Consider the following 27651-nt stretch of genomic DNA (forward strand, 5'->3'; position numbering starts at 1 on the left):
AAGAACAGCGCCAAAACGCGCACTGGACTTTGATTGGTTCTCTACTGAATTTATGCAAAAGCTTAGCTGCGATAGGCTATACGGAATTAAAAAGCCTACCTAAATGTTCACATGTTTTCTGAAGCAAAGGGCTGGAGATGTTATTGGAGGAACCTTTTCCCATCTATCTTGACTTCACCTTTTTGTACCGTTTTCAACGTTAATCAAGGTAGGTACAGCTTACTGTACCTGGTAGTTACTGTAATCAATACATAGCAGGTCAAATACGCCCAAAAAAGCAATTGTGCATTGCAGGGAATTTTGTGGATATATTATTGAAACGGTCAAATATTGTACATATTTCAAATGATTGTCACAAAATAGATTGTCTGTTCACAGAATTTGGTTTGTAAGGAAAAATATAATTTCTGCCATTTTCTTCTAATGATTTTTTTTGATAATTTAATTTGAAAATTGTATTAGGTTTCATTGGCAGCTACTGACACATACGTTTTTGCATAGCGTTACTTGTGCGGATTAATTTGACAAAAGTGATTAGGCCACCTAATAATTGCATACTGAATCAATGCATGTGCAATAACTACAAGTGTGGTACAATAGATTACCATGTTTGTAATCATGTTTTCATTTGATTGTTGTCTTGCAATGCTGTTTTCAGAATGTATTTGCTTGAATCATCATAATCGTATAAAGACACTTCAGTTGATCTTGCAATGCTTCAAAGATGCAGGTTTAGAACAATCACACACCCCATAACCATAGCTGTTGACTGAATATAATTCGCTTCAATCAATCAGCATGTGATAATGGTTGTATATTCTTCATTTGGAACAGGAAACGAATTAGAAATATATCTTGATAAGAGACACATGATACTTACTCAATGGCTCAATGCGTAATCTAATCTATTGATGAAAATACAACTGTTTATCAGTGCAGGAAAGGCTGCAGTATTGTCCCTGGGCATCATTTGTAACCAGTGATGGAAAAAGTATCCAATTGTCATATTTGAGTAAAAGTTAACATACCTTAATAGAAAATGACTAAAGTAAAAGTGAAAGTCACACAGTAAAATACTGCTTTGAGTAAAAGTCTAAAAGTATTTGGTTTTAGATGAATCAAACGTAAAAGTATAAATCATTTCACATTCCTTATATCAGTGGTTCCCAAACTCTTTGGGAATGCAAAACTCTGCGTACCCCCTCTAGCACCAGGGTCAACGCACTCTCAAATGTTGTTTTTTTGCCATCATTGTAAGCCTGCCACACACACACACTACACGGTACATTTATTAAACATAAGAATGAATGGTGAATTTTTGTCACAACCCTGCTCGTAGGAAGTGACAAAGAGCTCTTATGGGACCAGGGAACAAATCATATGATAATAAGAATCAATCATTTTGCTCTTTATATAACCATCTTAGATATAAAACCTTATTTGTTCATCGAAAATGGTGAATAACTTACCGCAGGTTAACGAGAAGTGTGTGATTGAAAGGATGCACATAACTCTACAATGCTGGGTTGTATTTGAGAGAGTCTCGGTCTTAAATCATTTTCCACACACAGTCTGTGCCTGTACTTAGTTTTCATGCTATTGAGGGCCGAGAATCCTCTCACATACAATTGAAGTCGGAAGTTTATATACACTTAGGTTGGAGTCATTAAAACTCATTTTTCAACCACTCCAGAAATGTCTTGTCAACAAACTATAGTTTTGGCAAGTCTGTTAGGACATCTACTTTGTGCATGACACAAGTCATTTTCCCAACAATTGTTTACACACAGATTTCTTCACTTATAATGCACTGTATCACAATTAAAGTGAGTCAGCAGTTTACATACACTAAGTTGACTGTGCCTTTAAACAGCTTGGAAAATTCCAGACAATGATGTCATGGCTTTAGAAGCATCTGATAGGCTAAATTACATAATTTGAGTCAATTGTAGGTGTACCTGTGGATGTATTTGAAGGCCTACCTTCAAACGCAGTGTCTCTTTGCGTGACATCATGGGAAACTCTAAATACATCAGCCAAGACCTCAGAAAGAAATTGTAGACCTCTACAAGTCTAGTTCATCCTTGGGAGCAATTTCCAAACGCCTGAAGGTACCACGTTCATCTGTACAAACAATGTTACGCAAGTTTAAACACCATGGGACCACGCAGCCATCATACCACTCAGGAAGGAGACGCGTTCTGTCTCCAAGAGATGAACGTACTTTGGTGAGAAAGTGCAAATCAATCCCAGAACAACAACAAAGGACCTTGTGAAGATACTGGGGGAAACAGGTACAAAAGTATCTATATCCACAGTAAAATAAGTCCTACATCGACATAACCTGAAAGGCCACTCCGCAAGGAAGGAGCCACTGCTCCAAAACTAATAAAAAAGCCAGACTACAACTTTTGCAACTGCACATGGGGACAAATATCATACTTTTTGGAGCAATATCCTCTGGTCTGATGAAACAAAAATAGAACTGCTTGGCCATAATGACTTGTTTTACTGTTTTATGTTTGGATGAAAAAGGGGGAAGCTTGGAAGCCGAAGAACACCATCCCAACCGTGAAGCACGGGGGTAGCAGCATCATGTTTTGAGGGTGCTTTGCTGCAGGAGGGACTGGTGCACTTCACAACATAGATGGCTTCATGAGGAGGAAAATCAGGTGGATATATTAAAACATCTCAAGACATCAGTCAGGAAGTTAAAGCTTGGTCGCAAATGGGTCTTCCAAATGGACAATGACTCCAAGCATACTTCCAAAGCTGTGGCAAAATGGCTTAAGGACAACAAAGTCAAGGTATTGGAGTGGCCATCACAAAGCCCTGACCTCAATTCCATAGAAAATTTGTGGGCAGAACTGAAAAAGCGTGTGCGAGCAAGTAGGCCGACAAACCTGACTCAGTTACAGTAGCTCTGTCAGGAGGAATGGGACAAAATTCACCCAATTTATTGTGGCAAGCTTGTGGAAGGCTACCCGAAACATTTGACCCAAGTTAAACAATTTAAAGGCAATGCTACCAAATACTAATTGAGTGTATGTAAACTTCTGACCCACTGGGAATGTGATGAAAGAAATAAAAGCTGAAATAAATCATTCCCTCTACTATTATTCTGACATTTCACATTCTTAAAATAAAGTGGTGATCCTAACTGACCTAAGACAGGGTATTTTTACTAGGATTAAATGTCAGGAATTGTGGAAAAACTGATTTAAATGTATTTGGCTGAGGTGTATGTAAACTTCCGACTTCATCTGTAGGTACGTGGTTGCAAAGGGCATCAGTGTCTTAACAGCGTGATTTGCCAAGGCAAGAAACTCTGAGCGCAGCCCTATCCAGAAATCTGGCAGTGGCCTCTGATTAAATTACATTTTCACAGAACCGCTTGTTGTAATTTTGATGAGTCTCTCTTGTTCAGATATTGTTGAGTAGACTGGAGGCAGGGCATGAAAGGGATAACGAATCCAGTTGTTGTGTGTCGTCCGTTTTGGTTAAGTACCTTCGTAATTGAGCACACAGTTCACTCAGGTTCTTCACTATATCACATTTGACATTGCCCGTAAGCTTGAGTTCATTTACACACAATTAAGAATTAAGTCCTCCACAATAGTATGGGGCTTGCCTGTTCTATCCACTCGAGAGCTCACCATATAAGATGCCCCTTCTAGCCACAGAACGCAGTAAAAATATAATGGAAAACAGTTCAGCCATTATCACATTAGGCAACATTGGTGTTACCCAGCAGTACTATAGAGCAGCTGACTCTTCCTCAACCCTTCAAAAACTAAAGAAGCTAACTGTATGTGCCTATGGAATAGTACAGGGGGAAACAATGATTGCCATGTCTCTGTACCTGGTTCCTAGATGGCCCAGTGGTTCCAGCTGCAGAAATTAGACTCCAAGTACCTGGAGCAGTTGGACCAGCTATATGATGATACTTTCCCCATGGAGATCCGCCAGTACCTCAGTGCGTGGATTGAGAGCCATGACTGGTGAGTGAGCAGCAGTGTCTGACTAGGTCTGTCATTTACACAGTCAGTATGTGTAGATGTGTCAAAGGCTGTGTACTGTTCTCATAATTTAAGGTGCTGCTGTTTGTTAATCTAGGGAAGGGATGGGCAACTGGCTTCCAGTAGATCAACCCCCAAGAAAATATGTAAACTTACTGTTTAGAGTTAGAATAGTATAAAATGCCCAAGGTGCAATTTCAAAATGTGTTTGTGTAAAACCAGATTCTCTTGTTATTTCTGTCACTGACAGTCATTCAATTAGCCCATGTCAGCAACAATTTTTTAGTCTAGCAGCCAGCTAATTTACCAATCTAAACTTGTCACTCTCACTCAAATATCATATTAAAAACTGCATTAACTTCTCTCCAGCCTATGGCAAAATATGTAGAATGTAACGAGTGCACTGAGAGATGGGAAGCAAGTACAGGGAGCGAGTGTTTTAATAAGTAAACCAAAAAAAAAAAAAACACACCGACATGAAACAGAGTCAATAACACCTGAGGAATGAACCAAGGGAAGTGACAGCTATAGGGAAGATAATCAAGGAGGTGATGGAGTCCAGGTGAGTGTCATGAGGCGCTGGTGCGCTTGCCGATGGTAACAGGTGTGCGGGATAATCAGCAGCCTGATAACCTAGAGGTCAGAGTGAGTATACGTGACATAGAATTGCAGGAAATGCATGGGTAGATGAAAGCCTGCGCCAACTACCGTAATAAGAAAACTGAAAGTAAAAGTAAGAGATGTATCAAGGTTGACACTTTCGTCGTCGTTGATGTGCAGTTTATCAAACTCTTCACCTTCTAAGACACTGTGTGTTATGTTCTGTTAATTACTGATGTCCCCTTTAAGGATGGAGCACCCTTGGTCATGCTCAGTGTTATTCTGGTACTAACTAGTTTGAGTAAATGTGAAGCTCCAGTTCAATTACTTGTATTCAGAGTATTTCTTATTGTGTTTCCGTGGTCTGGTTGCTATCATTTTAAATGATAACCATAGATTTCAAAATCCCGCCCCTTTTGGTTGACGCCCTTCAGGGACACGGTGGCAACCAGCGTTTCCCTGGCGATGGTCCGTTTCCATGACCTCTTGGGCCAGTTGGACAACCAGTACAGCCTCTTCGCCCTGGAGAACAACTTCCTGTTGCAACACAATGTACGCAAGATTAAACGCAAACTGCAGGTAAGGCCAGGGTGGAATGTGGATTGAGGATTGACATTCATTTACAAGGTATAAACACTCAGGCATTGGCTATTGAGTATTAATCCATAAAACTGGTGCTTTGATTCTAAGAGTGCTGGTCTGGAGATGCTGTTTTATTGTCAGATCAGGGCCAATCAGGATCGAGGGTATCAACAATGTTTCAAGCTGATGTAATGACACAAATTACACTACATGACCAAACGTTTGTGGACACCTGCTCGTCGAACATCTCATTCAAAAATCATGGGCATTAATATGGAGTTGGTCCCCCCCCTTTACTGCAATAACCTCCTCCACTCTTCTGGGAAGGCTTTCCACTAGATGTTGGAACATTGCTGCGGGGACTTGCTTCCTCCATTCAGCCACGAGCATTAGTGAGGTCGGGCATTGATATTGGGCAATTAGGCCTGGCTTGCAGTCGGCATTACAATTCATCTCAAATGTGTTCAATATAGTTGAGGTCAGGGCTCTGTGCAAGCCTGTCAAGTTCTTCCACACCGATCTCGACAAACCATTTCTGTATGGGCCTCGCTTTGTGCACAGGGGCATTTTCATGCTGAAATAGGAAAGGGTCTTCCCCAAACTGTTGCCACAATGTTGGAACATTGTGATCTAGTATGTCATTGTATGCTGTAGTGTTAAGATTTCCCTTCACTGGAACTAAAAGGCCTAGCCCGAACTATAATAAACAGCCCCAGACCATAATTCCTCCACCAAACCTTACAGTTGGCACTGCATTAGGGCAGGTAGCGTTCTCCTTGCATCCACCAAACCCAGATTTGTCCGTCGGACTGCCAGATGGTGAAGCGTGATTCATCACTCCAGAGAACGCGCTTCCACTGCTCCAGAGTCCAATGGCGGCGAGCTTTACACCACTCCAGCCGACGATTGGCATTGCGCATGATGATCTTAGGCTAGTGTGTGGCTGCTCGGCCATGGAAACGCATTACATGATGTGCCCGACGAACAGTTCTTGTGCTTCCAGAGGCAGTTTGGAATTTGGTAGTAAGTGTTGCAACCGATGACATATGATTTTATGCGCTACTCACTTCAACACTCGGCAGTCCCGTTCTGTGAGCTTGTGTGGCCTTACCACTTTGCGGCTGTGCCGTTGTTGCTCCAAGATGTTTCCACTTCACAATAACAGCACTTACAGTTGACCAGGACAGACATTTGACGAACTGACTTGATGGAAAGGTGGCATCCTATGAAAGTCACTGAGCTCTTCAGTAAAGCCATTCTACTGCCAATGTTTACCTATGGAGATTGCATGGCTGTGTGCTCGATTTTTATACACCCGTCAGCAACGAGTGTGGCTGAAATAGCTGAATTCACTAATTTGAAGGTGTCCACATACACAAAAGTATCTTGAGGTTCTTTAAGCTAATCTTTAACCATTGTACTGTTTGAGTTTTCAAACAGGATACTGGCTATCCAGTCCTTTGTTACATATGCCTTTGATTTAGCAAATGTAAATCCGCTATATGTACGTTTTTGGGCGACCCAACCATATTCACATTGACATATCTATACCTCACATTTCTTTCTCATTGAAAGCAAGTCTTAAGAAGTGGTAGAGCTGTTCTATGTGCACTCTTTCTATGCTTCTCATGTATAAGTTTAGTTTTAGCTTCTTTTACTTTCAGATTTGTATCCCAGCTGAAAATACAATATTTTTAGTTATTGAAAAGAGATTTCATACTGAAATTAGAATTTTAGCAACCAGGAAAAAATGGCACAATTTCTGCATATTGCACCTATAATGTTTTATCTGGTTTGGTTTGCAGGTTGTTTATAATCAGGATAGCAGTGATATTTCCTTTTTATAAATTACATTTCCAAGAGGTAACAACTAGCAAGTATGTGAAAAAGAGCAGTGGTCCTGGAACAGGACCTTGAGGAACACCCATTCGACTTTTAAAGTTGATTAACTGTCTTCCTAGGACCACTTTCAGGAGGACCCTTTGCACATGGCCATGACTATATGTAAATGTCTGAAAGAGGAGAAGAAAATCCTGGCCTGTGCCTTAAAAAAAGAGGTGAGACACTGATCTTGCCTTTTTCATACTGCCTTGTGGAAATGTGGGAGCATAGTTTGTCGCAGTGTGCGTAATGAATTGTGATTGACACATTATTTTGTGTTTCTGAGAAGTTATTGCATGGACAATTTAGTCATGAACTGATTTTTCAGCAAATCTCTTTGCAGCATATATATATATATATATATTTTTTTTTAAGTGTTAAACAGCCTCTGATATGATGTATTTTATCTTCAATCATTGCTGCAACAGAAGTAGCATTTCAGAGTGTGAAAGAAGACCATATTGTCTGTAACTGTTTTTGTCAGGAAAACGTTCGGTCCACACAAAACAATGTGGTGTTGGAGAAACAGAAAGAGTTGGACAACAATGTCAACGACCTGAGGAACCAAGTACAGGTGCGCTCATTTGGGCATTACCATGTGATATTGGTTGTGGTTTTTTTTTTGTTGTCATGCAGATGACTACGGCATTATCTATATGAAAATAGCCAGTTGAACAGTCTGGAAGAGTAGGACAGAAAATGTTATTCACAAACCTCATCGATGTCCATGAAAAACCAATAGTGTGACTTCTGCCCTCCTTCAGGATGTAGAGCAGGAAATGAAGTCACTGGAGGACCTACAGGATGAACATGACTTTAAGAAGAAGACCCTGCAGAGCCGAGGTACTGTGTGAGTTATAGCCTCTGAGCCTTGTCCTAGTCTATTTCAACAGCCTGGGTCTGGGACACGAGACTAGACTGGTCCTAGATCTATTGCTATACGTCAGGGTTGGACCTAGATCTATTGCTATACGTCAGGGTTGGTCCTAGATCTATTGCTATACGTCAGGATTGGTCCTAGATCTATTGCTATATGTCAGGGTTGGTCCTAGATCTATTGCTATATGTCAGGGTTGGTCCTAGATCTATTGCTATATGTCAGGGTTGGTCCTAGATCTATTGCTATACGTCAGGGTTGGTCCTAGATCTATTGCTATATGTCAGGGTTGGTCCTAGATCTATTGCTATATGTCAGGGTTGGTCCTAGATCTATTGCTATATGTCAGGGTTGGTCCTAGATCTATTGCTATATGTCAGGGTTGGTCCTAGATCTATTGCTATATGTCAGGGTTGGTCCTAGATCTATTGCTATATGTCAGGGTTGGTCCTAGATCTATTGCTATATGTCAGGGTTGGTCCTAGATCTATTGCTATATGTCAGGGTTGGTCCTAGATCTATTGCTATATGTCAGGGTTGGTCATGGATCTATTGCTATATGTCAGGGTTGGTCCTAGATCTATTGCTATATGTCAGGGTTGGTCATGGATCTAATGCTATATGTCAGGGTTCCCCAACTGGCGGCCCATGGGTGGTTTTATTTGGTCCCCCAAGTTATATTGAGCCCCCAAAAAATATATAGAGTGCTTTCGGAATTTTTTTGTTACGTTACAGCCTTATTCTCAAATTGATTAAATCATTTTCGCTTTGTCATACTAATGACAAAGCAAAAAGAGGTTTTTAGAAAATGTATTACAAATAAAAATGGAAATATTACATTTACGTAAGTATTCAGACCCTTTAATCAGTACTTTGTTGAAGCACCTTTAGCAGTGATTACAGCCTCAAGTCTTCTTGGGTACGTTATTTTCTGCACATACTCTCAAGCTCTGTCAGGTTTAATGGGGAGCGTCACTGCACAGCTATTTTGAGAACTCTCCAGAGATGTTCGATTGGGTTCTGGCTGGGCCACTCAAAGACATTCAGAAACTTGCCCTGAAGCCACTCTTGCGTTGTCTTGGCTGTGTGCTTAGAATCATTGTCAGCATCATCCCCACAGCATGATGCTGCCACCACCATGCTTCACCGTAGGAATGGTGCCAGGTTTCCTCCAGATGAGACGCTTGGTATTCAGGCCAAAGAGTTCAATCTTGGTTTCATCAGACCAGAGAATCTTGTTTCTCATGGTCTGAGAGTCTAAGTGCCTTTTGGCAATCTCTAAGCGGGCTGTCATGTGCCTCTTACTGTGGAGTGGCTTCCGTCTGGCCACTCTACCATAAAGACCAGATTGGTGGAGTGTTTTAGAGATGGTTGTCCTTCTGGAAGTTTCTCCCATCTCCACAGAGGAACTCTTGCGCTCTGTCAGAGTGACCATCTGGTTCTTGGTCACCACCCTAACCAAGGTCCTTCACCCCCGATTTCTCAGTTTGGCCGGGCGGCCAACTCTACGAAGAGTCTTTGGTTCTAAACTTCTTCCATTTAAGAATAGTGTTCTTGGGGACCTTCAAATGCAGACATTTTCTGGTACCCTTCCCCAAATCGATGCCTCGACACAATCTTGTCTCTGAGCTCTACGGACAATTCCTACGACCTCATGGCTTGGATTTTGCTCTGACATGCGCTGTCAACTGTGGGACCTTGTATAGACATGTACAATTTACCACAGGTGGACTTCAATCAAGTTGTCGAAACATCTCAAGGATGATCAATGTTAACAGGATGCACCTGAGCTCAGTTTTCGAGTCTCACATGGTCTGAATACTTGTGTAAATAAGATACTACTGTTTATTATTTTGAATACTTTGGCTAAAATCTCTATACTTTTCGCTTTGTCATTATGGGCATTATGGGTGTGTCGATATCAGAGGAATTTTAATTTTTATCCATTTTAGAATAAGGTTGTAAAAGAAAAAAATGTGGAAAATGCCAAGGGGTCTGAATACTTTCCAAAGGCACTTATATATATTATTTACTGAATAAAAAAAATATTGTACATGAAAGACTGCAAAAACACCAGGATATCCGCTCCGAGTGATTTTGGAAATCTTTTCCCAAGTATTCCAATGCATAATAGAGAAACACGTGATAGTATACAAATAGTTTTAGTCTAATATTGTATCTGTTTGGGCTTCTTTCAGTCATCATCTAGTTGATGATCTCTGGTCTATGCTTTAGCCAATGTGACGGTACTGAAATAACAACTTACTCCTACTGTACTAAAAACTAGTTTCCAGACTGAAATGTCTGTGCTGTAAAATTCCAGATCCTTTTTTTAAAATGTCATATTGTGAATGCTTAACGCTATATCAGTTGTGACTCTATGTACTTGTCAGTGGAACAAGAGGTGAATGGGATGACACAGTCACCGGTGATACAGAAAGAGATCCGTGAAGAGGAGATGGTCATCAGAGAGATGTTCATCAAACTCAACATAACCAGAGAGGTGCGTGTGTATGTACGTGTGTGTGTGTGTACTCTGTATGGTTAGCTTGTGGTGTATGATTAGCTTGTGGTGTTTTTCTCCCGACCTGTAGGTGGTGGTGCATCAGATAGCTTACATCCTGAACTTGGCCGAGCAGATCCAGTACACCCTGGTGACGGAGGAAATACCTGAGTGGAAGCACAGACAGCAGATTGCATGTATCGGTGGTCCACCTAATGCCTGTCTAGATCAGCTACAAACCTGGTCAGCCCTGCCTCCTGTCCACCTTAGCTCCTGCCCCTGCCACTACACATAACCTTAGACACTGTTCAGATACTTTCAACCATAACCCTGTGTGTGTGTGGGGGGGGGTGCAGGTTCACTGCGGTGGCAGAGGGCTTACAGCAGGTACGCCAGCAGCTGAAGAAACTTCAGGAGCTGGAACAGAAGTACACATACGAGAACGACCCCATCACTCAGGGCAAAAGCACTCTGGAGGAACGCGCTCTCGTCCTGTTCAAGACCCTCATTGTCAAGTGAGACCCCGCTCCGTCACCTATATCTATGTTCTTGTAGCGATCACATACACATTAGGGTTTAACCAGTATACCGGGATTTACCGACCAAGCTCCTTCCCGATTCCCAGGAATAATATTGATGGGTCCGTGAACCGATGGTATACACATTTTATGCAGCGCTAATGCAAAATATGCTTTGCGAATAGCTGCATGAATGAACCGGACATATCAATATCTGGCTTCATTCATAGCCTACATTAGGCCAGCCCTCACATCGCCAGTAGCCTACCATATTTTGCCTACTCAATGTAAAGTCCCCGATAGAAAACATCCCTTCTATAAATTGCATTGCTGACTATCAATAGTAGGCTACACGCAACCTCTCGACGCAGTTACTGAAGGCTTTCTCCATCTCACATTCACAAATCTCCAAGCTATCTTTGTGGCACTGGCCGATTCTCAAAACATAAACTGCAGCTACTCACTGTTAGCAATATGTCTGGTACATTGTGTCCACAAATGTGCTGGAGGAAATAGACATTGGCAACATTGATCAATGATGTTACAATAACAAAAATGGTGCATGTGTGCTATCCTTGTTAATGAGTCGCCACTACTAGGCCTATTTGCATGTCTGTTTAGCGGAGAATGGGATATGTTGTTCCCTATAATAGTCACCACAATACCACGACCTTACGAAATCCCCCTGATAGCAAGGGGATGGAAAAGGGCCAACCAGCTGGCTGACATGTAAAACCAATGACATTTTCACTAGGCTGTAGGCTAATAACCTCATCATATTTTTGCTATGTCTCCTGGGCTTCATAACCACGTCTTTATAACAATTCAATAATGATGAGTCTGGAGACAGGAATGTGTTAAAATGTATCTAGAACGTGTTTGGTCTCAACATGCAACCCCCATGATGCTCTGTGGCACAACTCCAATACACCACATCTCCTCCTTTTCCTACTTAAATTGTCCCCATTACGAACAACAGTCCTGAGAAGGTGACTGTGAGCCCCTAGGTGACTACTGCTGGGTCAGGGTGTCACCCAGTAACAGTTCTGGACCACTCACGACTGGTGGTTCTGTCGGTGTGGCATTACTCAACTTTAACTGATCTGTGTGCCTTTTCCAGATGACGTCCTCTGCAGTCTGGACAGTGTAGAACACAGGACCAGTCGGAGCAATGACTGTAGCAGGAACCCACTTTTGTCCGTCGAGGTAGTTCTTAGCAAAGAGAGTCTCCAGGATTAAAATCTCTGCCCTTTGTTCATAATGTTTGATTTGACCTGTTGACTTCGCACTGCCTCCTTTGAGTTCTGAGGTTTGAGTAGGTCAAAGCTTGTGCGTAACGCTCTCTTCTTGAGTAGCGATGCAGGCGAAGCCTTGGTGGTTGCGTGAGGCGTGTTCCTGTAGGATAGCATTAAGCTGTTCAAGCATTGTTGCAGTGTCCCTTGACCCTGAAACACTTTTAAGGCATGTTTCATGGTCTGTACGAACCTCTCTGCCAGCCCATTGGTAGATGCGTGGTACGTGGGGCGGACCTGCCGTACGCCATTCACATGTAGGAATGTAGTCATTTCTTAGGGCACTAGCTGCAGTCCGTTGTCGCTAATGAGTTGGAGTGGCGATCCAAACTGACTAAACACTTTTCCAAGCTTCTCGATGGTCTTCTCAGCAGTAGTAGGCCTCATGATGGCAACTTCTGGCCACTTGCTGTGAGCATCAAAGACCACGGGAAACGTTTTGTCTTCGAATGGACCTGCAAAGTCGACGTGTACACGTTGCCATGCTTCCTTCGGCCAATCCCACGGATGAAGTTGAGGTACGTTGCGAACCTTATGACATGAGGAGCATGTTTTTGCTTTCTCCTCAATGCTTCCATCCAATCCATGCCACCAGAAGTAGCTTTGTGCAATTTCACAATGACCTGAGTGTAGCTGTTGCAACACTGGTATCCTCAGCGAAGGCGGAATGATAACTCTCCTCCCCCACAGCAGACGACCAGATGTACTGACAGCTCAGTTTTCCTGGAAAGGTACGGTTTCAGTTCTGGAGCATCTCCTGCAGCCTTACTTTTGATGGCAATGTCCATTACTTCAGATAACACTGAGTAATTTGTAGTGTTTCTACGCACTTGTGTTGAAATGACTGGTGCATTTTCCACTACTCTGAGGTAGAAGATATCCACTTGGGTGACTTCGTCTGAGTTGTCCATCTGAGTCCAATGCAGTTTTGTCCAATGCAGTCCATCTGAGTTGCAATGCAGTTTTGACTTGTGGTACTTGATATCGTAGGTGTGCGCTGACATTAACAGAGCCCACGTTTTGCGTTCTGCTTACAGCAAGGGACAGAATACCAGAATGCCGTCCAATGATGCTCGTCAGCGAACAATGATCTGCAAGAAGGGTGAACTTCCTCCTGTACAGATACTGGTGAAACTGACACACTCCAAAAATGATACCTAGGGTTTCTCGTTCTATCTGTGCGTAGTTACTTTTTGCATTGTTCACTGCTCTCAATAGGAAAGCGATCGGCTTCTCTTCACCTGAAGGCATGATGTGGGACACATCTGCTCCCACACCATATGGGTTTAACATCACAAGCTCGTTGGATGGTCATTGACGGCTCGAAGTGTGCCAGTGCTTCAGATTTCAGGTGTTTTCATGAATGCTTCCTCGCATTGTTCTGTCCATTTCCATGTTTTGTCCTGACAAAACAACGGATGCAGCAGTTTCAGCTTTGTTGCTAAGCTTGGGATAAAGCGTCCGTAGAAATTCGGTAACCCCAGGGAAAAAAACATAGTTGGCTCACATTCTTAGGAACTGGGGTGTCCAAAATAACCTTGACCTTGGATGGATCCTTGTGAAGGCCTCAGGCGTCGATGACCTGTCCAACGCATTCAACTGATGATTGGAAGAATGCACATTTGACCGTACGAACTCACAGCCTGTAGTCCTTCAATCTCTGCAAGGTCGCATCCAAGTTCGGAGGTAGTCCTCTTCGTCTTTCCCAGTAACGAGGATGTCATCCAGGTAGTATTGTACTCCTGGCAATCCACTCAAGATCTGGTCCATCTCCCTCTGGAACAGTACTGGCACACTTGTGATTCCAAACGGTAGATGACAGTACCTGAACTCCCTTGTGTGTCACGACGATCAGCAGTTCCTTTTGACTTTTCATCCACGTGCATCTTAAAATCGACTTCTGCGAAGTCTACTTGTGCTGAACTTTTGACTTCCAGCTAAACCCGCAAAAAGGTTGTCAATGTGTGGCAGCAGACAACACCGGGTTAACTGTGACTTTGAAGTCTCCGATATATCCTGATTCCACCATTATTTTTTAAAGGGATACCTCAGGATTGTGGCAATAAGGCCCTTTTATCTACTTCCCCAGAGTTAGATTAACTTGTGGATACCATTTGTATGCCTCTATGTCCAGTATGAAGGAAGTTGGAGGTAGTTTTGCGAGCTAGTGCTAACTAGCGTTAGCACAATGACTGGAAGTCTATGGTTATCTGCTATCATGTTCATTTATTCTGTTTGTCTTCACAGTTTAATAAATGTCCTTTCCTTTACTCACTGTATATTCCTCCCTTTTATCATGTTGTTTTCCCACTCCAACGTCAGTCTCAAATCCTTTTCTGACATCCCATGACAATGCTATCTCAACTATGCACTTGCCTCGGTTAGCAATACACTGTGTAGCATGGGAAATAACATTTTTAAACATGTAAAAAAATGACTTCCAGACAGAATATGTTCCCATAGGTTCAGACTTACACGTCGCCAATCTTATGTCTTGTGGGTTTCATAACCACATCTTTATAACAATTCAGTAATTTTAATATGGGAGACCAGAGTCAGATCATACGTAGAATGTATGCACACATGACTGTAAGTCGCTTTGGATAAAAGCGTCCGCTAAATGGCATATATATATATATAGATCAACCATTTATCTAGAACATATAATCCTCTGCGGCGCAACCCCAATACACCAACATTTTAGGCCTAGATTTAAACTAGGTTAAATTAACAAATTGTGTTGTGTGGTGACTTTTTGACAGAACTGTGAGTTGATTCAATTGTGACTAATACAAAACATGAAATTCTTGTCCATATTTATAAATAAAAAGAATCACTGGAATTATATGATTTTAAATAGCTTTTCCGGTTTGAACGGGAATATTACCAGGTTGGTTGAAATTTTCTCAGGAATACAAATGTGTAGTTTTTCGGGAAAATATTAAACCCTTATACACATGTTTAGTAAGTTTCTTTGGACAAAAGCATCTGCTAAGTGGCATTATTATCTATCATTATTATGTAGCAGAGTGGGTTCAGTGAACTACTCTCGCATGAAAGGTAACCTTGCCTGAGATTTGGGGTGTGATCATTAGTCCAAACCGTTACAAACGGGAAAACTTTTTGCTGTAAAAACTAGAGTTTCTGCTGGACAAATTCAAGTAGGGTTCTCCCTGTTTGGTTCCTGATTACATCCCAGAAGACTAGAGTTAGCTCCCAGAGTTAATGTCTAGACTAGGCTTTAGTGGAGTGCCATAGGAGTGTGACTATCAGATGATTGAGAGTATGTTTCTGTGGTGTCTGTCTTTCAGTTCTATCGTGGTGGAGAGACAGCCCTGTATGCCCACTCAACCCCAAAGACCTCTGGTGCTGAAGACTGGGGTGCAGTTCACTGTCAAAATCAGGTGGGGGCACCAGTGACACACACACTCCAAACTCAATGTGCAATACTGTATTGATTAGTTAGTAGAATCCGCTGGGTTATATGTTATCAGGTATGCTGAATGTCCCCTCTAGGACCCACAGAGGAGTACAAGAGTTCCGGGACGTGGGCTTGTTGCCTTTGGACTCCAGAGTGGACCAACTTAAACTTAATCATGCGTTTGACATCTTAAATGATCGTGCCCCAGGTTACATGGAAAAACCACATTGATATGGTCTATAACCAACACAGTCACAATACCAGAGCTTGTGTTATGTCTTGTAAAATCCAATAGTAAACAGTACTGCGAGGAGCACGTTTTTCCATACAGGCATTTGTCTATGGAATAGCCTTCCTTTGGAGACCAAGCAAATCAAAAGTAAAAATAGCTTTTAAAAAGCAGACCAAGGTTTTTTTTCTTTTTTTCTTTTCTTTTTTTTGGACAAGGTTGTCTACTAAGGGAAACCAATCCACTGCCCCTTGTGCTCCCTACTGCTGGCCAGTTGTATTTATTTCAAGGATCATTATGATGTGCAATTAATAGATTGTTTTAATGTGAAATGAATATGGTTGATCTTTTTTGGAGGGGAGAAGCACAGTGAATAGTGGCAATTTTTAGGATTTAGGATTTATGGCTGTCTTGTAATTTTGTCTTGTCTTTTAATCATAATAAGTGTTATTTTTACCATCGAAGACCACTTAGGAAACACAGAGTTTTTAATTAATACCTTCAAGTGATATCCTCTGGGTCCACATTGTGCATTTTGTTGTATATGTCAAAATGCATTCAATTCAATAGCAGGGCTGAAGCAAAAGCCTGCAAACCTGAACAACCTTATTTGAACAGTCTTGTGTCAATGTTATCCCCAGACTGCTGGTGAAGCTTCAGGAGTTGAACTACCAGTTCAAAGTCAAAGCTCTGTTTGACAAGTAAGTGAATGTGTTCTAGAAGTGACCTGCCCTGAGAGTATTCTTGATTCTGTAACCTTTTACCTCGAAGGTATTAAGATGAAACCGCACGTTCGGAAGTAATGAATTAAATTTTTATCAATGACGAGTCAAAGCTTGAGTCACTGATGTGGGTTGTCTTTCTTTAGGGACGTGACTGAGAGGAATGCAGTGAAAGGGTAGGAATGAATTTGCTCTTCGTTTTACAACCTATACCTGAAAAAGCCTCGACGTGATTACATTTCCTCTAAATTGTCATTGTCCAGGTTCCGGAAATTCAACATCTTTGGAACTAATACTAAAGTTATGAACATGGAGGAGTCCAATGGAATCTTAGCAGCAGAATTCAGACACCTGGTATGAATTGATGCAATGTCGTTGTGTCATATCCTGTATTTAATAATTGTATTTATTTGTCAGGGACCATGTACAACATGCCATTGCACCAGATATAGCTAGATGGCTTCTTTTCATCTGTATTTAAATATGCAACAATAAACAATATAATTATAATATTACATAACAGTTTAAATGTCCCTTGGTCCTACAGTAGCGGGCATCTTAAGAGTCAGAATGTCTTAATGTTCACATGACTGGTTTGCCTTTAGCCACTTTTTCAGGTTTGCTTTGGAGCTTTCAAAGGTACTGCACTCGGTCACATTGGTTGGCAGGGTGCTCCATAATCCAGACGCTCTGACTGAAAAAATTTGTCTGGCCAAATTGTAGTGGTCGTTAGTCTGTTACGAACTCTCCTGAAGAGAGTGGGTTGTGGTAAGCGTTCTTGCCTTAGGGTCAGGCGACTCGGTTTGGAGTCCCCTAATACTGTACCGACCGCTGGTCACAGCAATATACACTGAGTGTACAAAACATTAAGAACACCTTTTTTAATATTGCGTTTGCCCTTAGAACAGACTCAATTTGTCTGGGTATGGACTATACAGGGTGTCAAAAGCGTTCCACAGGGATGCTGGCCCATGTTGACTCCAATGCTTCCCACAGTTGTGTCAAGTTTTCTGGATGTCCATTGGTCGGTGGACCATTCTAGATACACACGGGAAAATGTTGAGTGTGAAATCTCCAGCAGCGTTGCAGTTCTTGACACAAACCGGTGCGCCTGGCGCCTACTACCATACCCTGTTCAAAGGCACTTAACACTTTTGTCTTGCCCTTCACCCTTCATTTACCCTCTGAATGGCACATGCACACAATCCATGGCTCAATTGTCCCAAGGCTTAAAAATCCTTCTTTAACCCGTCTCCTCCCCTTCATCTACACTGATTGAAGTTTATTTAACAAGTGACATCAATAAGGGATCATCGCTTTCACCTGTATTCACCAGGTCAGTCGATGTAATGGAAAGAGCAGGTGTTCATAATGTTTTCTAGACTCAGTCTACAGTATACTGTAAATGCCATACCGATGTTTGTGTGCTGCAGGTGGCATCTCAACTACAATTTATTTTCTTCCCCAGCAACTAAAGGAGCAAAAAGCTACAGGCAACAGAACAAACGACGTAAGGAAATATAACAATTGTTTTCATTTTAATCATTATACGTGTGGTAATGCTGTATCTAAGCTAAGCTACAGTCCTTTAATAGCTTATCATCATTGTCAAAAGAGAGCCTGCGTGTGTGTGTCCACTCAGGGTCCTCTCATAGTGACAGAGGAGCTCCACTCCATCAGCTTTGAGACACAACTCACTCAGCCAGGACTCCAGGTCAACCTGGAGGTGAGAACAACAGTCTACTTTGTGGAGCTTTTACTAAACATGGTATACAGTCATGGTAGCAATATTTATAAATAGTACGTACCAAGGTACCTTATTGTCTACTGATGTCCCTTTTCCCTTCTGACTGTGTGTGTGTGTGTGCGTGAATGCGTATGTGTGTCCAGACGACGTCCCTGCCCATTGTGGTCATCTCCAACATTAGCCAGCTGCCCAGCGCCTGGGCCTCTGTCATGTGGTACAACATGCTGACCAGTGAGTCCAAGGTACTCATCTCCTCTCACCTCACAAAATATTTCCTTTCCTGCTTTGTTCCATCATGTGATCCATGGGCTGCCAATTTCTGAAGAGCTACTGGATGTGCAGGCGTTTGTTCCACCCCAGCTCAGCTGATCATCTCTGTCCCTCTCTTTCCTCCTTCAGAATCTGCCGTTCTTCCTGAGCCCGCCCCAGGCCACCTGGAGCCAGTTGTCGAAGGTGCTGAGTTGGCAGTTCTCCTCCGTAACCAAGCGAGGCCTCAACGACGAGCAGCTGAGCATGCTGGGAGACAAGCTCCTGGGTGAGTCTGGGAGAGGGAGATCGTATTGTGACTAGGAGTGGTTTTGTGCCACGACCCAACCACCGCAAAGCCGTCTGTGATATAAAGGCGCATTTGTTGGTTAGACATGAATACAGTTGAAGTCTGAAGTTTACATACACTTAGGTTGGAGTCATTAAAACTAGTTCACATACACTTAGGTTGGAGTCATTAAAACTCGTTTTTCAACCACTCCACGAATTTCTTGTTAACAAACTATAGTTTTGGCAAGTCGGTAAGGACATCTAATTTGTGCATGACACATGTAATTTTTGCAACAATTGGTTACAGACAGATTATTTCACATATAATTCACTGTATCACAATTCTAGAAGTTTACATACACTAAGTTCACTGCCTTTAAACAGCTTGTAAAATTCCAGAAAATGACGCGAGGGCTTTAGAAGCTTTGATAGGCTAATTGACATAATTTGAGTCAATTGGAGGTGTACCTGTGGATGTATTTCAAGGCCTACTTTCCAACTCAGTACCTCTTTGCTTGACATCATGGGGAAAATCAAAAGAAATCAGCCTCAGAAAAAAAATTGTAGACCTCCACAAGTCTGGTTCATCCTTGGGAGCAATTTCCAAAAGCCTGAAGGTACCACGTTCATCTGTACAAACAATAGTACGCAAATACACCATGGGACCACGCAGCGGTCTTACCGCTCAGGAAGGAGACGCGTTCTGTCTCCTAGAGATCAATGTACTTTGGTGCGAAAAGTGCAAATCAATCCCAGAACAACAGCAAAGGACCTTGTGAAGATGCTGTAGGAAACAGGTACAAAAGTATCTATATCCACAGTAAAATTAATCCTATATCAACATAACCTGAAAGGCCACTCAGCAAGGAAGAAGCCAGTGCTCCAAAACCGCCATTAAAAAGCCAGACTACGGTTTGCAACTGCACATGGGGACAAAGATCATACTTTTTGGAGAAATGTCCTCTGGTCTGATGAAACAAAAATAGAACTGTTTGGCCATAATGACCATTGGTATGTTTTGAGGAAAAAGGGGGAGTCTTGCAAGCCAAAGAATACCATCCCACGTGGGTGGCAGCTTCATATTGTGGGGGTGCTTTGCTGCTGGAGGGACTGGTGCACTTCACAAAATAGATGGCCACATGAGGGAGGAAAATTATTTGGATATATTGAAGCAACATATCAATACATCAGTTAGGAAGTTAAAGCTTGGTCGCAAATGGGTCTTCCAAATGGACAATGACCCCAAGCATACTTCCAAAGTTGTGGCAAAATGGCTTAAGGACAACAAAGTCAAGGTATTGGAGTGGCCATCACAAAGCCTTGACCTTAGTCCCATTGAAAATTTGTGGGCAGAACTGAAAAAGCATGTGTGAGCAAGTAGGCCTTACAAACCTGACTCAGTTACACCAGCTCTGTCAGGAGGAATGGGCCAAGATTCTGAAATGTTTGACCCAAGTCAAACAATTTTTAAAGGCAATGCTACCAAATACTAATTGAGTGTATTTAAACTTCTGACCCACTGGGAATGTGATGAAAGAAATAAAAGCTGAATTAAATAGGTCTCTCTGACATTTCACATTCTTAAAATAAAGTGGTGATCCTAACTGACCTAAGACAGGGAATTTTTACTTTTTAATTTTTAGGATTGAATGTCAGGAATTGTGAAACTGAGTTTAAATGTTTTTGGGTAAGGTATATGTAAACTTTTGATTTCAACTGTAGGTGAGATGGCCAATAGTTTTTTTTGACATTTATGTCTGGCAAGTGAGTTTAGGTGGCCAAGTGATTTAGCTAACTAATCTTAAATAATGGCTAACAATGCAATTGTTGCTTAAGATCTATTCACCATATAAAAAAGTAACATCAACATTCCTCACTTCACTCCTCAACTCATCTCTGACCACTTGCTGCGTCCCATCCGACTTCAAAATGGCCCGAGTCGTTCCCCTCCTCAAGAAACCAACACTCGACCCCCATCTGACGTAAAAATAAAAAAAAACTCTAGACCTGTATCCCTTTCTTTTCTTTCCCAAACACTTGAGTGTGCTGTCTCTGATCAACTCCCTCAGTACCTCTCTCAGAACACTCCCTCAGTACCTCTCTCAGAACAATCTTCTTTACCCTAACCAGTCAGGCTTCAAGACGGGTCACTCAACCGAGACTGCTCTTCTCTTTGTCACGGAGGCTCTCCGCACTGGCAAAGCTGACTGTCTCCTCTGTTCACATCCTCCTAGATCAATCTGCTGTCTTCGACACCCATCCAATCCTCCTCTCCACCCTTTCAGGGCTGGGCGTCTCAGGAGCTGCACACTATTGGATTGCATCCTACCTGTCAGGCAGCTCCTACCAGGTGACATGGAGAGGATCTGTTGTCTGCACCACATACACTCACTACTGGTGTCCCCCACGGCTCGGTTCTAGGCCCTCTCCTCTTATCCTATACACAGAGTCACTCGGCTCCATCATATCATTGCTATGCGGATGACACTCTACTACTTTTCTCCACCCTCTCCCCTTCTGACACCCAGCTTGGATGTTGGCCCACCACCTCAATCGCAACCTAATCCAGGCAATTGTCATCTCCTGCCATCAAACCCCTGCAACTTATCCAGAACGCTGCAGCCTGCCTGGTTTTCAACCTTCCCAAGTTCTCCAATGTCACCCCGCTACTTCGCACACTCCGATACCTTCCAGTCGAAACTCGTATCCACGACAAGACCATGGTGCAGCAAAGGAACTGCCCTCGTTACTTTCAGGCTATTCTCAAACCCTACACCCCAATACGAGCACTCCGTTCTGCCACCTCTGGGCCCTCCCGCTCAGCCCAGTCCAAGCTCCGGCTCCCGTGACCCAACGAGCTAACTTAAGATGAATGCGCTAACTGTAAGTCGCTCTGGATAAGAGCGTCTGCAAAATGACAAATGTCAAGTGTTATGTAAATGTGAACAGCTTATGACATGTGTCCATGTAATGCTCATAAGTGTACGCTAAGGTCATTCCATTAAAGTGAACCAATAATACTAGGATGCTCCTGTGACAGGTCGAGAGGCTGTAGGAAATCCTAATGGGCTCATCCCCTGGACCATGTTCTGCAAGGTGAGCATCGCACTTTAAGTTTGGCGTTTTGGCCCACCCCTGTGTTTTACTATGATCTGTGTAGTAAGTGCATCTTTGCCTGAGCAGAATGTGAACGAGAAGGGCTTTCCCTTCTGGCTGTGGATCGATGGAATCCTGGACCTGATCAAGAGACATCTCATGTGTTTGTGGAATGACGGGTAAGAGCTTTGATTTTCACATTGTCTGAATACGTCTAGAGTACCTCGCCAACACACCGCTCAAACTCTCATTTCTTCAGTAGGCCTAGGTCTGAAGCCTAGGTCTGAAGCCTAGGTTTTGTGAAAAGTGACATTATTGTGCTATAATCCATTGAATCTCTGGGATGTAGGTGTATCATGGGCTTTGTCAGTAAGGCGAGAGAGAAGGCCCTGCTGAAGGACAAGGAGCCTGGGACTTTCCTGCTGCGTTTCAGCGAGAGCAGCCGGGAGGGAGCCGTCACCTTTACCTGGGTGGAGCACTCCAATAACGGTGTGTGTGTGTGTGTGTGTGTGTTTGTAGCTATACTGTAACATTTATTTAACCTATATTTAAGTAGGCAAGTCAGTTAAGAACAAAATCTTATATACAATGATGGCCTATACAGACATACCCATGCAGACAGAAACATGTTTTTGTCGTTTCTTTTACACATTATGAATGTGTGTCCGTCTCTCTCCTTGTAGATGGGTTTCCGTTTTGTAGTATTTTACCAGGTAATCTGACTGCGAACACATTCGCTTATCACATTCTGTGTGTTCATTTATGTATAACTATGAACATGCAGATGTCCATTTCCACACGGTGGAGCCCTACACTAAGAAGGAGCTGGCCGCCGTCTCTTTCCCTGACATCCTCCACAACTACAAGGTGATGGCTGCCGAGAACATCCCTGAGAACCCTCTGGTCTACCTCTACCCCAGGATCCCCAAAGACAGCGCCTTAGCACGCTACTACAGCCGCCCCACAGAAGGTCACTAACACTCGACCGCAGCCCAAACATAGTTAAAAAGGTCAAAATTAGTAGTTAAAATGGTGACGTGGACTTCCAATTCCAGTCAAAGCTATTTCTACACAATGTTCACTGCATAATTTTTCATATTTTGTTGTGCCACAATATTTCCCATTTGAAATACTGGCCACTGGTAATGTCTTGGTTCTGATTTTATGATCCCTAAACGTGTATAACCTTCGACCTTCCCAGCCGCTGAGCCAATGGAGATGGAGAGTGAGTCTGATGCTGGCTACGTTAAGAGGGAGCTTATCTCTGTGTCTGAATTGTAAGTGTGATTCTTGTTATGAAACACCTTCTAGTGTTCATTGGTTTTAGATCACACACACCCACCTAGCCCAAAGTACAATGAAAGGTCAAATGAAGGTGTAAATAAATAATGATAACACAAAAGGTACAGTAAATGCCAAATTACCTCTAGATTTGAGTTTTATTGATTTGAGTTATTCATGTCTAAAGTTGATATTTTCTGCTGGTTGGGTTTCTCCTCAGCCACTCCAGACTACAGGACACCATGATGCCCAAGAGTGCTGAAGTGTACGGAGAGCTGACCAGGATTATTAACCCTGCTGAGATTGATACTGTGGTAGGTTTCAGCCAGACCGCACCAGCCGCACACATATTAGAGACGATGGGAAGATCTCAATTGCATACTTTCTCCTCGAATCCTTCTCAAAACCCATTGGATGACAAAGCCAGAGGTCCCAACTCCCTGACCTCCAATGGGTTTTGAGAAGGAGACAAGGAGAAAGAGTATGCAATTGTTGTGGTAGGTTTCAATAAGGGCAACACCAGCCGACTATGGTAGGTTTCAAGCCAGACAGAACACATGTCTAATCATCAGAAAACAGCTGGACTAGCATCATAGCTAGAGCATGTATTTCCAAACCTTTCATGTAAGGATAATTCATGCATTTTTACAATGTGAGAGTACACACTCAATGCAATCACAAAAGTGCAGCATTCCACTATTGAGATGCAGCCCATTGTCCTTGATTCTGGTATTTCTCATGTCCCTCTCCCTACAGATGTGCAAAGCTTTCCCAAACTAACCTGCCCTCTTCAGGCAGCGCCCCTTGGAAAACTTGTTACCCCTCTGCACCGAACTGATCTGAAGCTGTTGATTAAATTGAAGAGATTTGTTGGGTTTCCTTTTGTAAATACAACTAAAACTGTATACATATGTAGTCTGTCATTTTAATGTACATGCATGAGATTTTGGGACTTCAAGTCCAGCTGTTTGTATTAAGGAATGTCATTCTGTGTGACCGGATAATATTTTGTGAATGCATATGTAGTGTGAAATGGTTAAGCTGTTATACAGTGAGCTTCAAAAAATATTGGGACATTTGACACATTTGTTGTTGTCTTGGCTCTACTCCAGCACCATGGGTTTGAAATGATACAATGAGATTAAAGTGTAGTCTGTCAGCATTTAATTTGAGGGTATTTTCATACATAGCGGGAACCGTTTAGAATTTACAGCTCTTTCTGCACATAGTCCCTTAATTTTAGGGGACCAAAAGTTAATGTGACAAATTCCCTTACGTGAATTTAAGTAGTCAAGTTTAGAATTTGGTCCCATAATCCGAGCACGCAATGATTCCAAGCTTGTGACTCCTCACACTTGTATGCATTTGCTGTTTGTTTTGGTTGTTCGATAATTTTGTGCCCAATAGAAATGAATGGTAAAAGTTTGGACAAAGAAGAGGGCTCACACATGCCTGAATAGCTTTGTTTTATTTAACCTTGTTTATTAAAATAAATATGTGTATATATTCCACTGCCAGGAGCAATCGCACATCAACTATACCCTAAAATATGAACAGAAAAGGACATCCGTGTTTCGCAATACATTCAGAACTGTCTTTAGTTGGAACTTTAGACTGGTCTGCAACTACTGGTGACACCTGACTTGAACCATCTGTCCATATGACCTACAGGGGTTCAAACACCGGTCTTCTGGGAACCACAATATTGTGTTCGCCCTCTGAGCTAAAGCCTAGGCAGCTGACAAGTTAAGGTTACCTTTCACTGAATCAACAATAGCAAAACCAATGTCTGATTTTGAGACCTTTCCCTGTATGTCACGGATACGACAGTGTTATGGAGGTGATTGATTGGAGGGTTCAGGTCTGGTGTTTCCCGGACTACTGGGAGTGGTGGAGGTCGAGTTTCTGTGGCAACGTGTTCCGTTTATCATTCTTTGGCTTTCATTTGAACATTTTTCTATACACAATGTCACCGTCTCAGACAGATCTGGGGAGTTGCTGAAAACCGGCCACGTTGCCTTACTGAGACCAAGTAGTGGGAGAGATGTTATGTACATAGAGGACAGCTTTCCAATCCACTTGATTTTCCATCTGTGTATTCGTTTATCTGGATTAGAACGTTGCGTAAGGTTATTCCCCATTGTGTCAATGAAGCTGTTCTTTATGCTACATCGGTCTTATGGGGAAAATAATATACCACTGTTGTTAATTTATCATTTGATCTATTGTACAGTATTGCTTCATGCGGTCACGTTAACATCAATTAAAAAAATAAATAAAAACAGATTGTAAATTGACTGCAAGTGGTTGTTTTTGGTATCGCTCATGTCATACTGTGCGTCACTCCTCAAGTGGATGGATCTGACATTCATATTGGACCTCATGAGTGGCTATGCACAAAACTGACACACTAAATCAACCAACTGTTGTTGCACCTGTCAAGGATACAACGCTACTGTGCATATTCAAGTAGCAAAGCATAACATACAAATACAATAAGTCATTCTGGACTTTCCATTAATCTCTTAGACTCTTTGGAAATTAAATGGAATATGACTACGCTATAATTCCAATCCTGAATTAAGCCTAGTTTATCTTGTGTAATATGGTCCTTTACACACCAGCTGATCTTAACTACTGTGGGGAAATTGATTCCTGGCCACAGACACACGCTTATTCATAAAAAATGACATCCAAGAGGATTCTCTTTGACAATATTCATGTCAACTGCCATATGTTTATATGTATTTAACACGTTAGCCCGCTCTTTTACACAAAACACGTCCAATTGGTTTCCTCCTTTCAGAAAAGTGCTTCCGATGAAGAGTGGGTAGATGGTTTACTTGTAGGCTTTAATCCTGTTGTATTGGTTTGATAGAAAGTATTCTGTATGATGGCAGACTAGTGTTTTATCACGGGGACGCAGATACCCCCGTTGTGTCGGCAGTTCCTGATTTAGAGACCTCTCTACAGACAACCAACCGCCTGTGTTGTGCGCATTACATACAGTATTTAGCTATATGGAAGTACAATTCCACTGTTATAAATGAGAAAATACAGAAAAACAGACCAAAAAAATATATACAAATTAAAGAGGTTCTTGAGCTCTTCCCAAACAAAGTCAAAGTACAGAAAAATGATATTGAACTGAAAGCGCATATAGTTCCTATGCAGTAGGGTTGATAAAAAGACCAAGACAAGTCTGAACCCGGATTAGTGGAAGCATAGGAAGTCTGGTAACATCTGGCATCCTTTACATGTGACTAAGGCGGCTACAGGACCATATAGTGCCTCTACCCTAGTGGTGGCCCATCATGTCCTACTGTTTATTTAACTGTCCAACCAGGCATTAAAAGAAGCACTGTAGCTAGAATGGTACGGAGTGACATTAGTGCCAACATCATATCACTCAATAGAGAGTGCCTGATTTGGCCAAAGATTACTGGACATTGTGGCTCTCCAGGAAGAAGACCAAACTGCTAGATCTACTACAGGAAGTATTGGTCCTTGATATCATGAAATGAACTAACTTTCAACAGTACATAAATATACAATTTACATGTAGGAGAATATGTATAATAATATCACTTTATAATTGTACACCATTGTCACAAAGATTCAATTCAGATTGTGCACTTTGATTTGGGACCCTAACACACACCACACATACTTGGTGATGGAAGAGAGACAAGATACAGCAAAAGTAAGCAACACGGTCGCAAAAGGAGCAAAGCGCACGACAAAGGTAAAGCAAAACGCTTACGGTAAAAGGGAGTATAAAAAAATATATTTAAAAAAACACACGTTCAATCAAACACACAGTTCAGAAATACGACATCATACAAAGTCGACAAAAAAAAAAAAAAGAAGTCACTCCAAAAAGCGTATCCCACCACAAAAACAGCAGTCTAGTATAGTAGAGATGATATAAAAGCAGCGTGGTGCCACCTGCTGGCTCGCAAGGCTACACTACAGCAGGCCGTCCAGGTTGTTCTCCGTCGTCTCCTTGCCCTTCTTCTTGGGGGCCTCTTGTGGGTTGTACTTGTTTTGATAGTCCTGGAGGATGGTGACCACGTCGTGATGGCCAAAGTGCAAGGCCTCCTCCATTGGAGTGTTGTCCCACCTATAGGGAAGATAACGAGCGTGACTGACTGGGGTTAGACTGGCCTACAAAAGGCATAATAGTTCTGGGAGCGAACACTAGTTGTTCTGAAAATGACCGGGGACAAACAAAAGTGTTATTTTGGAGTGGGAGTACACTTGTATTGTAGAATGTACATTGTAGACGCTTACTATCACTCAAGTATATGATACCGTCTCTCGTCCACCCACACACACACACAAAA

The 27651-nt window shown here is 42.2% G+C and overlaps 2 protein-coding genes across 9 annotated transcripts in view; one reads left to right on the forward strand and one right to left on the reverse strand.

The window, feature by feature from the left end:
• Positions 1 to 63: 63 nt before the first annotated feature.
• LOC118367154 (signal transducer and activator of transcription 1-alpha/beta-like) lies at positions 64 to 25602 on the forward strand. Of its 5 annotated transcripts, none has more exons than XM_035750249.1 (24): positions 64 to 208; positions 3874 to 4001; positions 5054 to 5198; positions 7163 to 7258; positions 7567 to 7656; positions 7847 to 7925; positions 10353 to 10462; positions 10554 to 10705; positions 10819 to 10977; positions 15584 to 15676; positions 16564 to 16623; positions 16791 to 16820; positions 16908 to 16998; positions 18113 to 18154; positions 18287 to 18370; positions 18535 to 18633; positions 18791 to 18926; positions 21969 to 22024; positions 22112 to 22203; positions 22374 to 22513; positions 22809 to 22994; positions 23226 to 23301; positions 23526 to 23619; positions 24062 to 25602. In XM_035750249.1, the coding sequence occupies exons 2-24, from the start codon at positions 3874 to 3876 to the stop codon at positions 24083 to 24085; spliced, it is 2262 nt and encodes a 753-aa protein (XP_035606142.1). In that variant the 5' UTR covers positions 64 to 208; the 3' UTR covers positions 24086 to 25602. The 5 variants fall into 5 exon arrangements, with proteins under 5 accessions (XP_035606142.1, XP_052349860.1, XP_035606143.1 ...); XM_052493900.1 differs by lacking the exon at positions 64 to 208 and adding an exon at positions 2558 to 2672; XM_035750250.1 differs by lacking the exons at positions 64 to 208; positions 3874 to 4001 and adding an exon at positions 4630 to 4752.
• LOC118367156 (glutaminase kidney isoform, mitochondrial-like) overlaps positions 24755 to 27651 on the reverse strand; it is a 61781-nt gene continuing 58884 nt past the window's right edge. For all 4 annotated transcript variants that reach the window (XM_035750253.2, XM_035750252.2, XM_035750255.2 and 1 more), the window contains exon 18: positions 24755 to 27428. In XM_035750253.2, the coding sequence (XP_035606146.2) occupies positions 27275 to 27428 (154 nt within the window). In that variant the 3' untranslated portion in view covers positions 24755 to 27274. The remainder of the gene's footprint in view (positions 27429 to 27651) is intronic.

The sequence above is a fragment of the Oncorhynchus keta genome, chromosome 34 (genome assembly GCF_023373465.1).
Source record: "Oncorhynchus keta strain PuntledgeMale-10-30-2019 chromosome 34, Oket_V2, whole genome shotgun sequence".
Classification (NCBI taxonomy): Eukaryota; Metazoa; Chordata; class Actinopteri; order Salmoniformes; family Salmonidae; genus Oncorhynchus; species Oncorhynchus keta.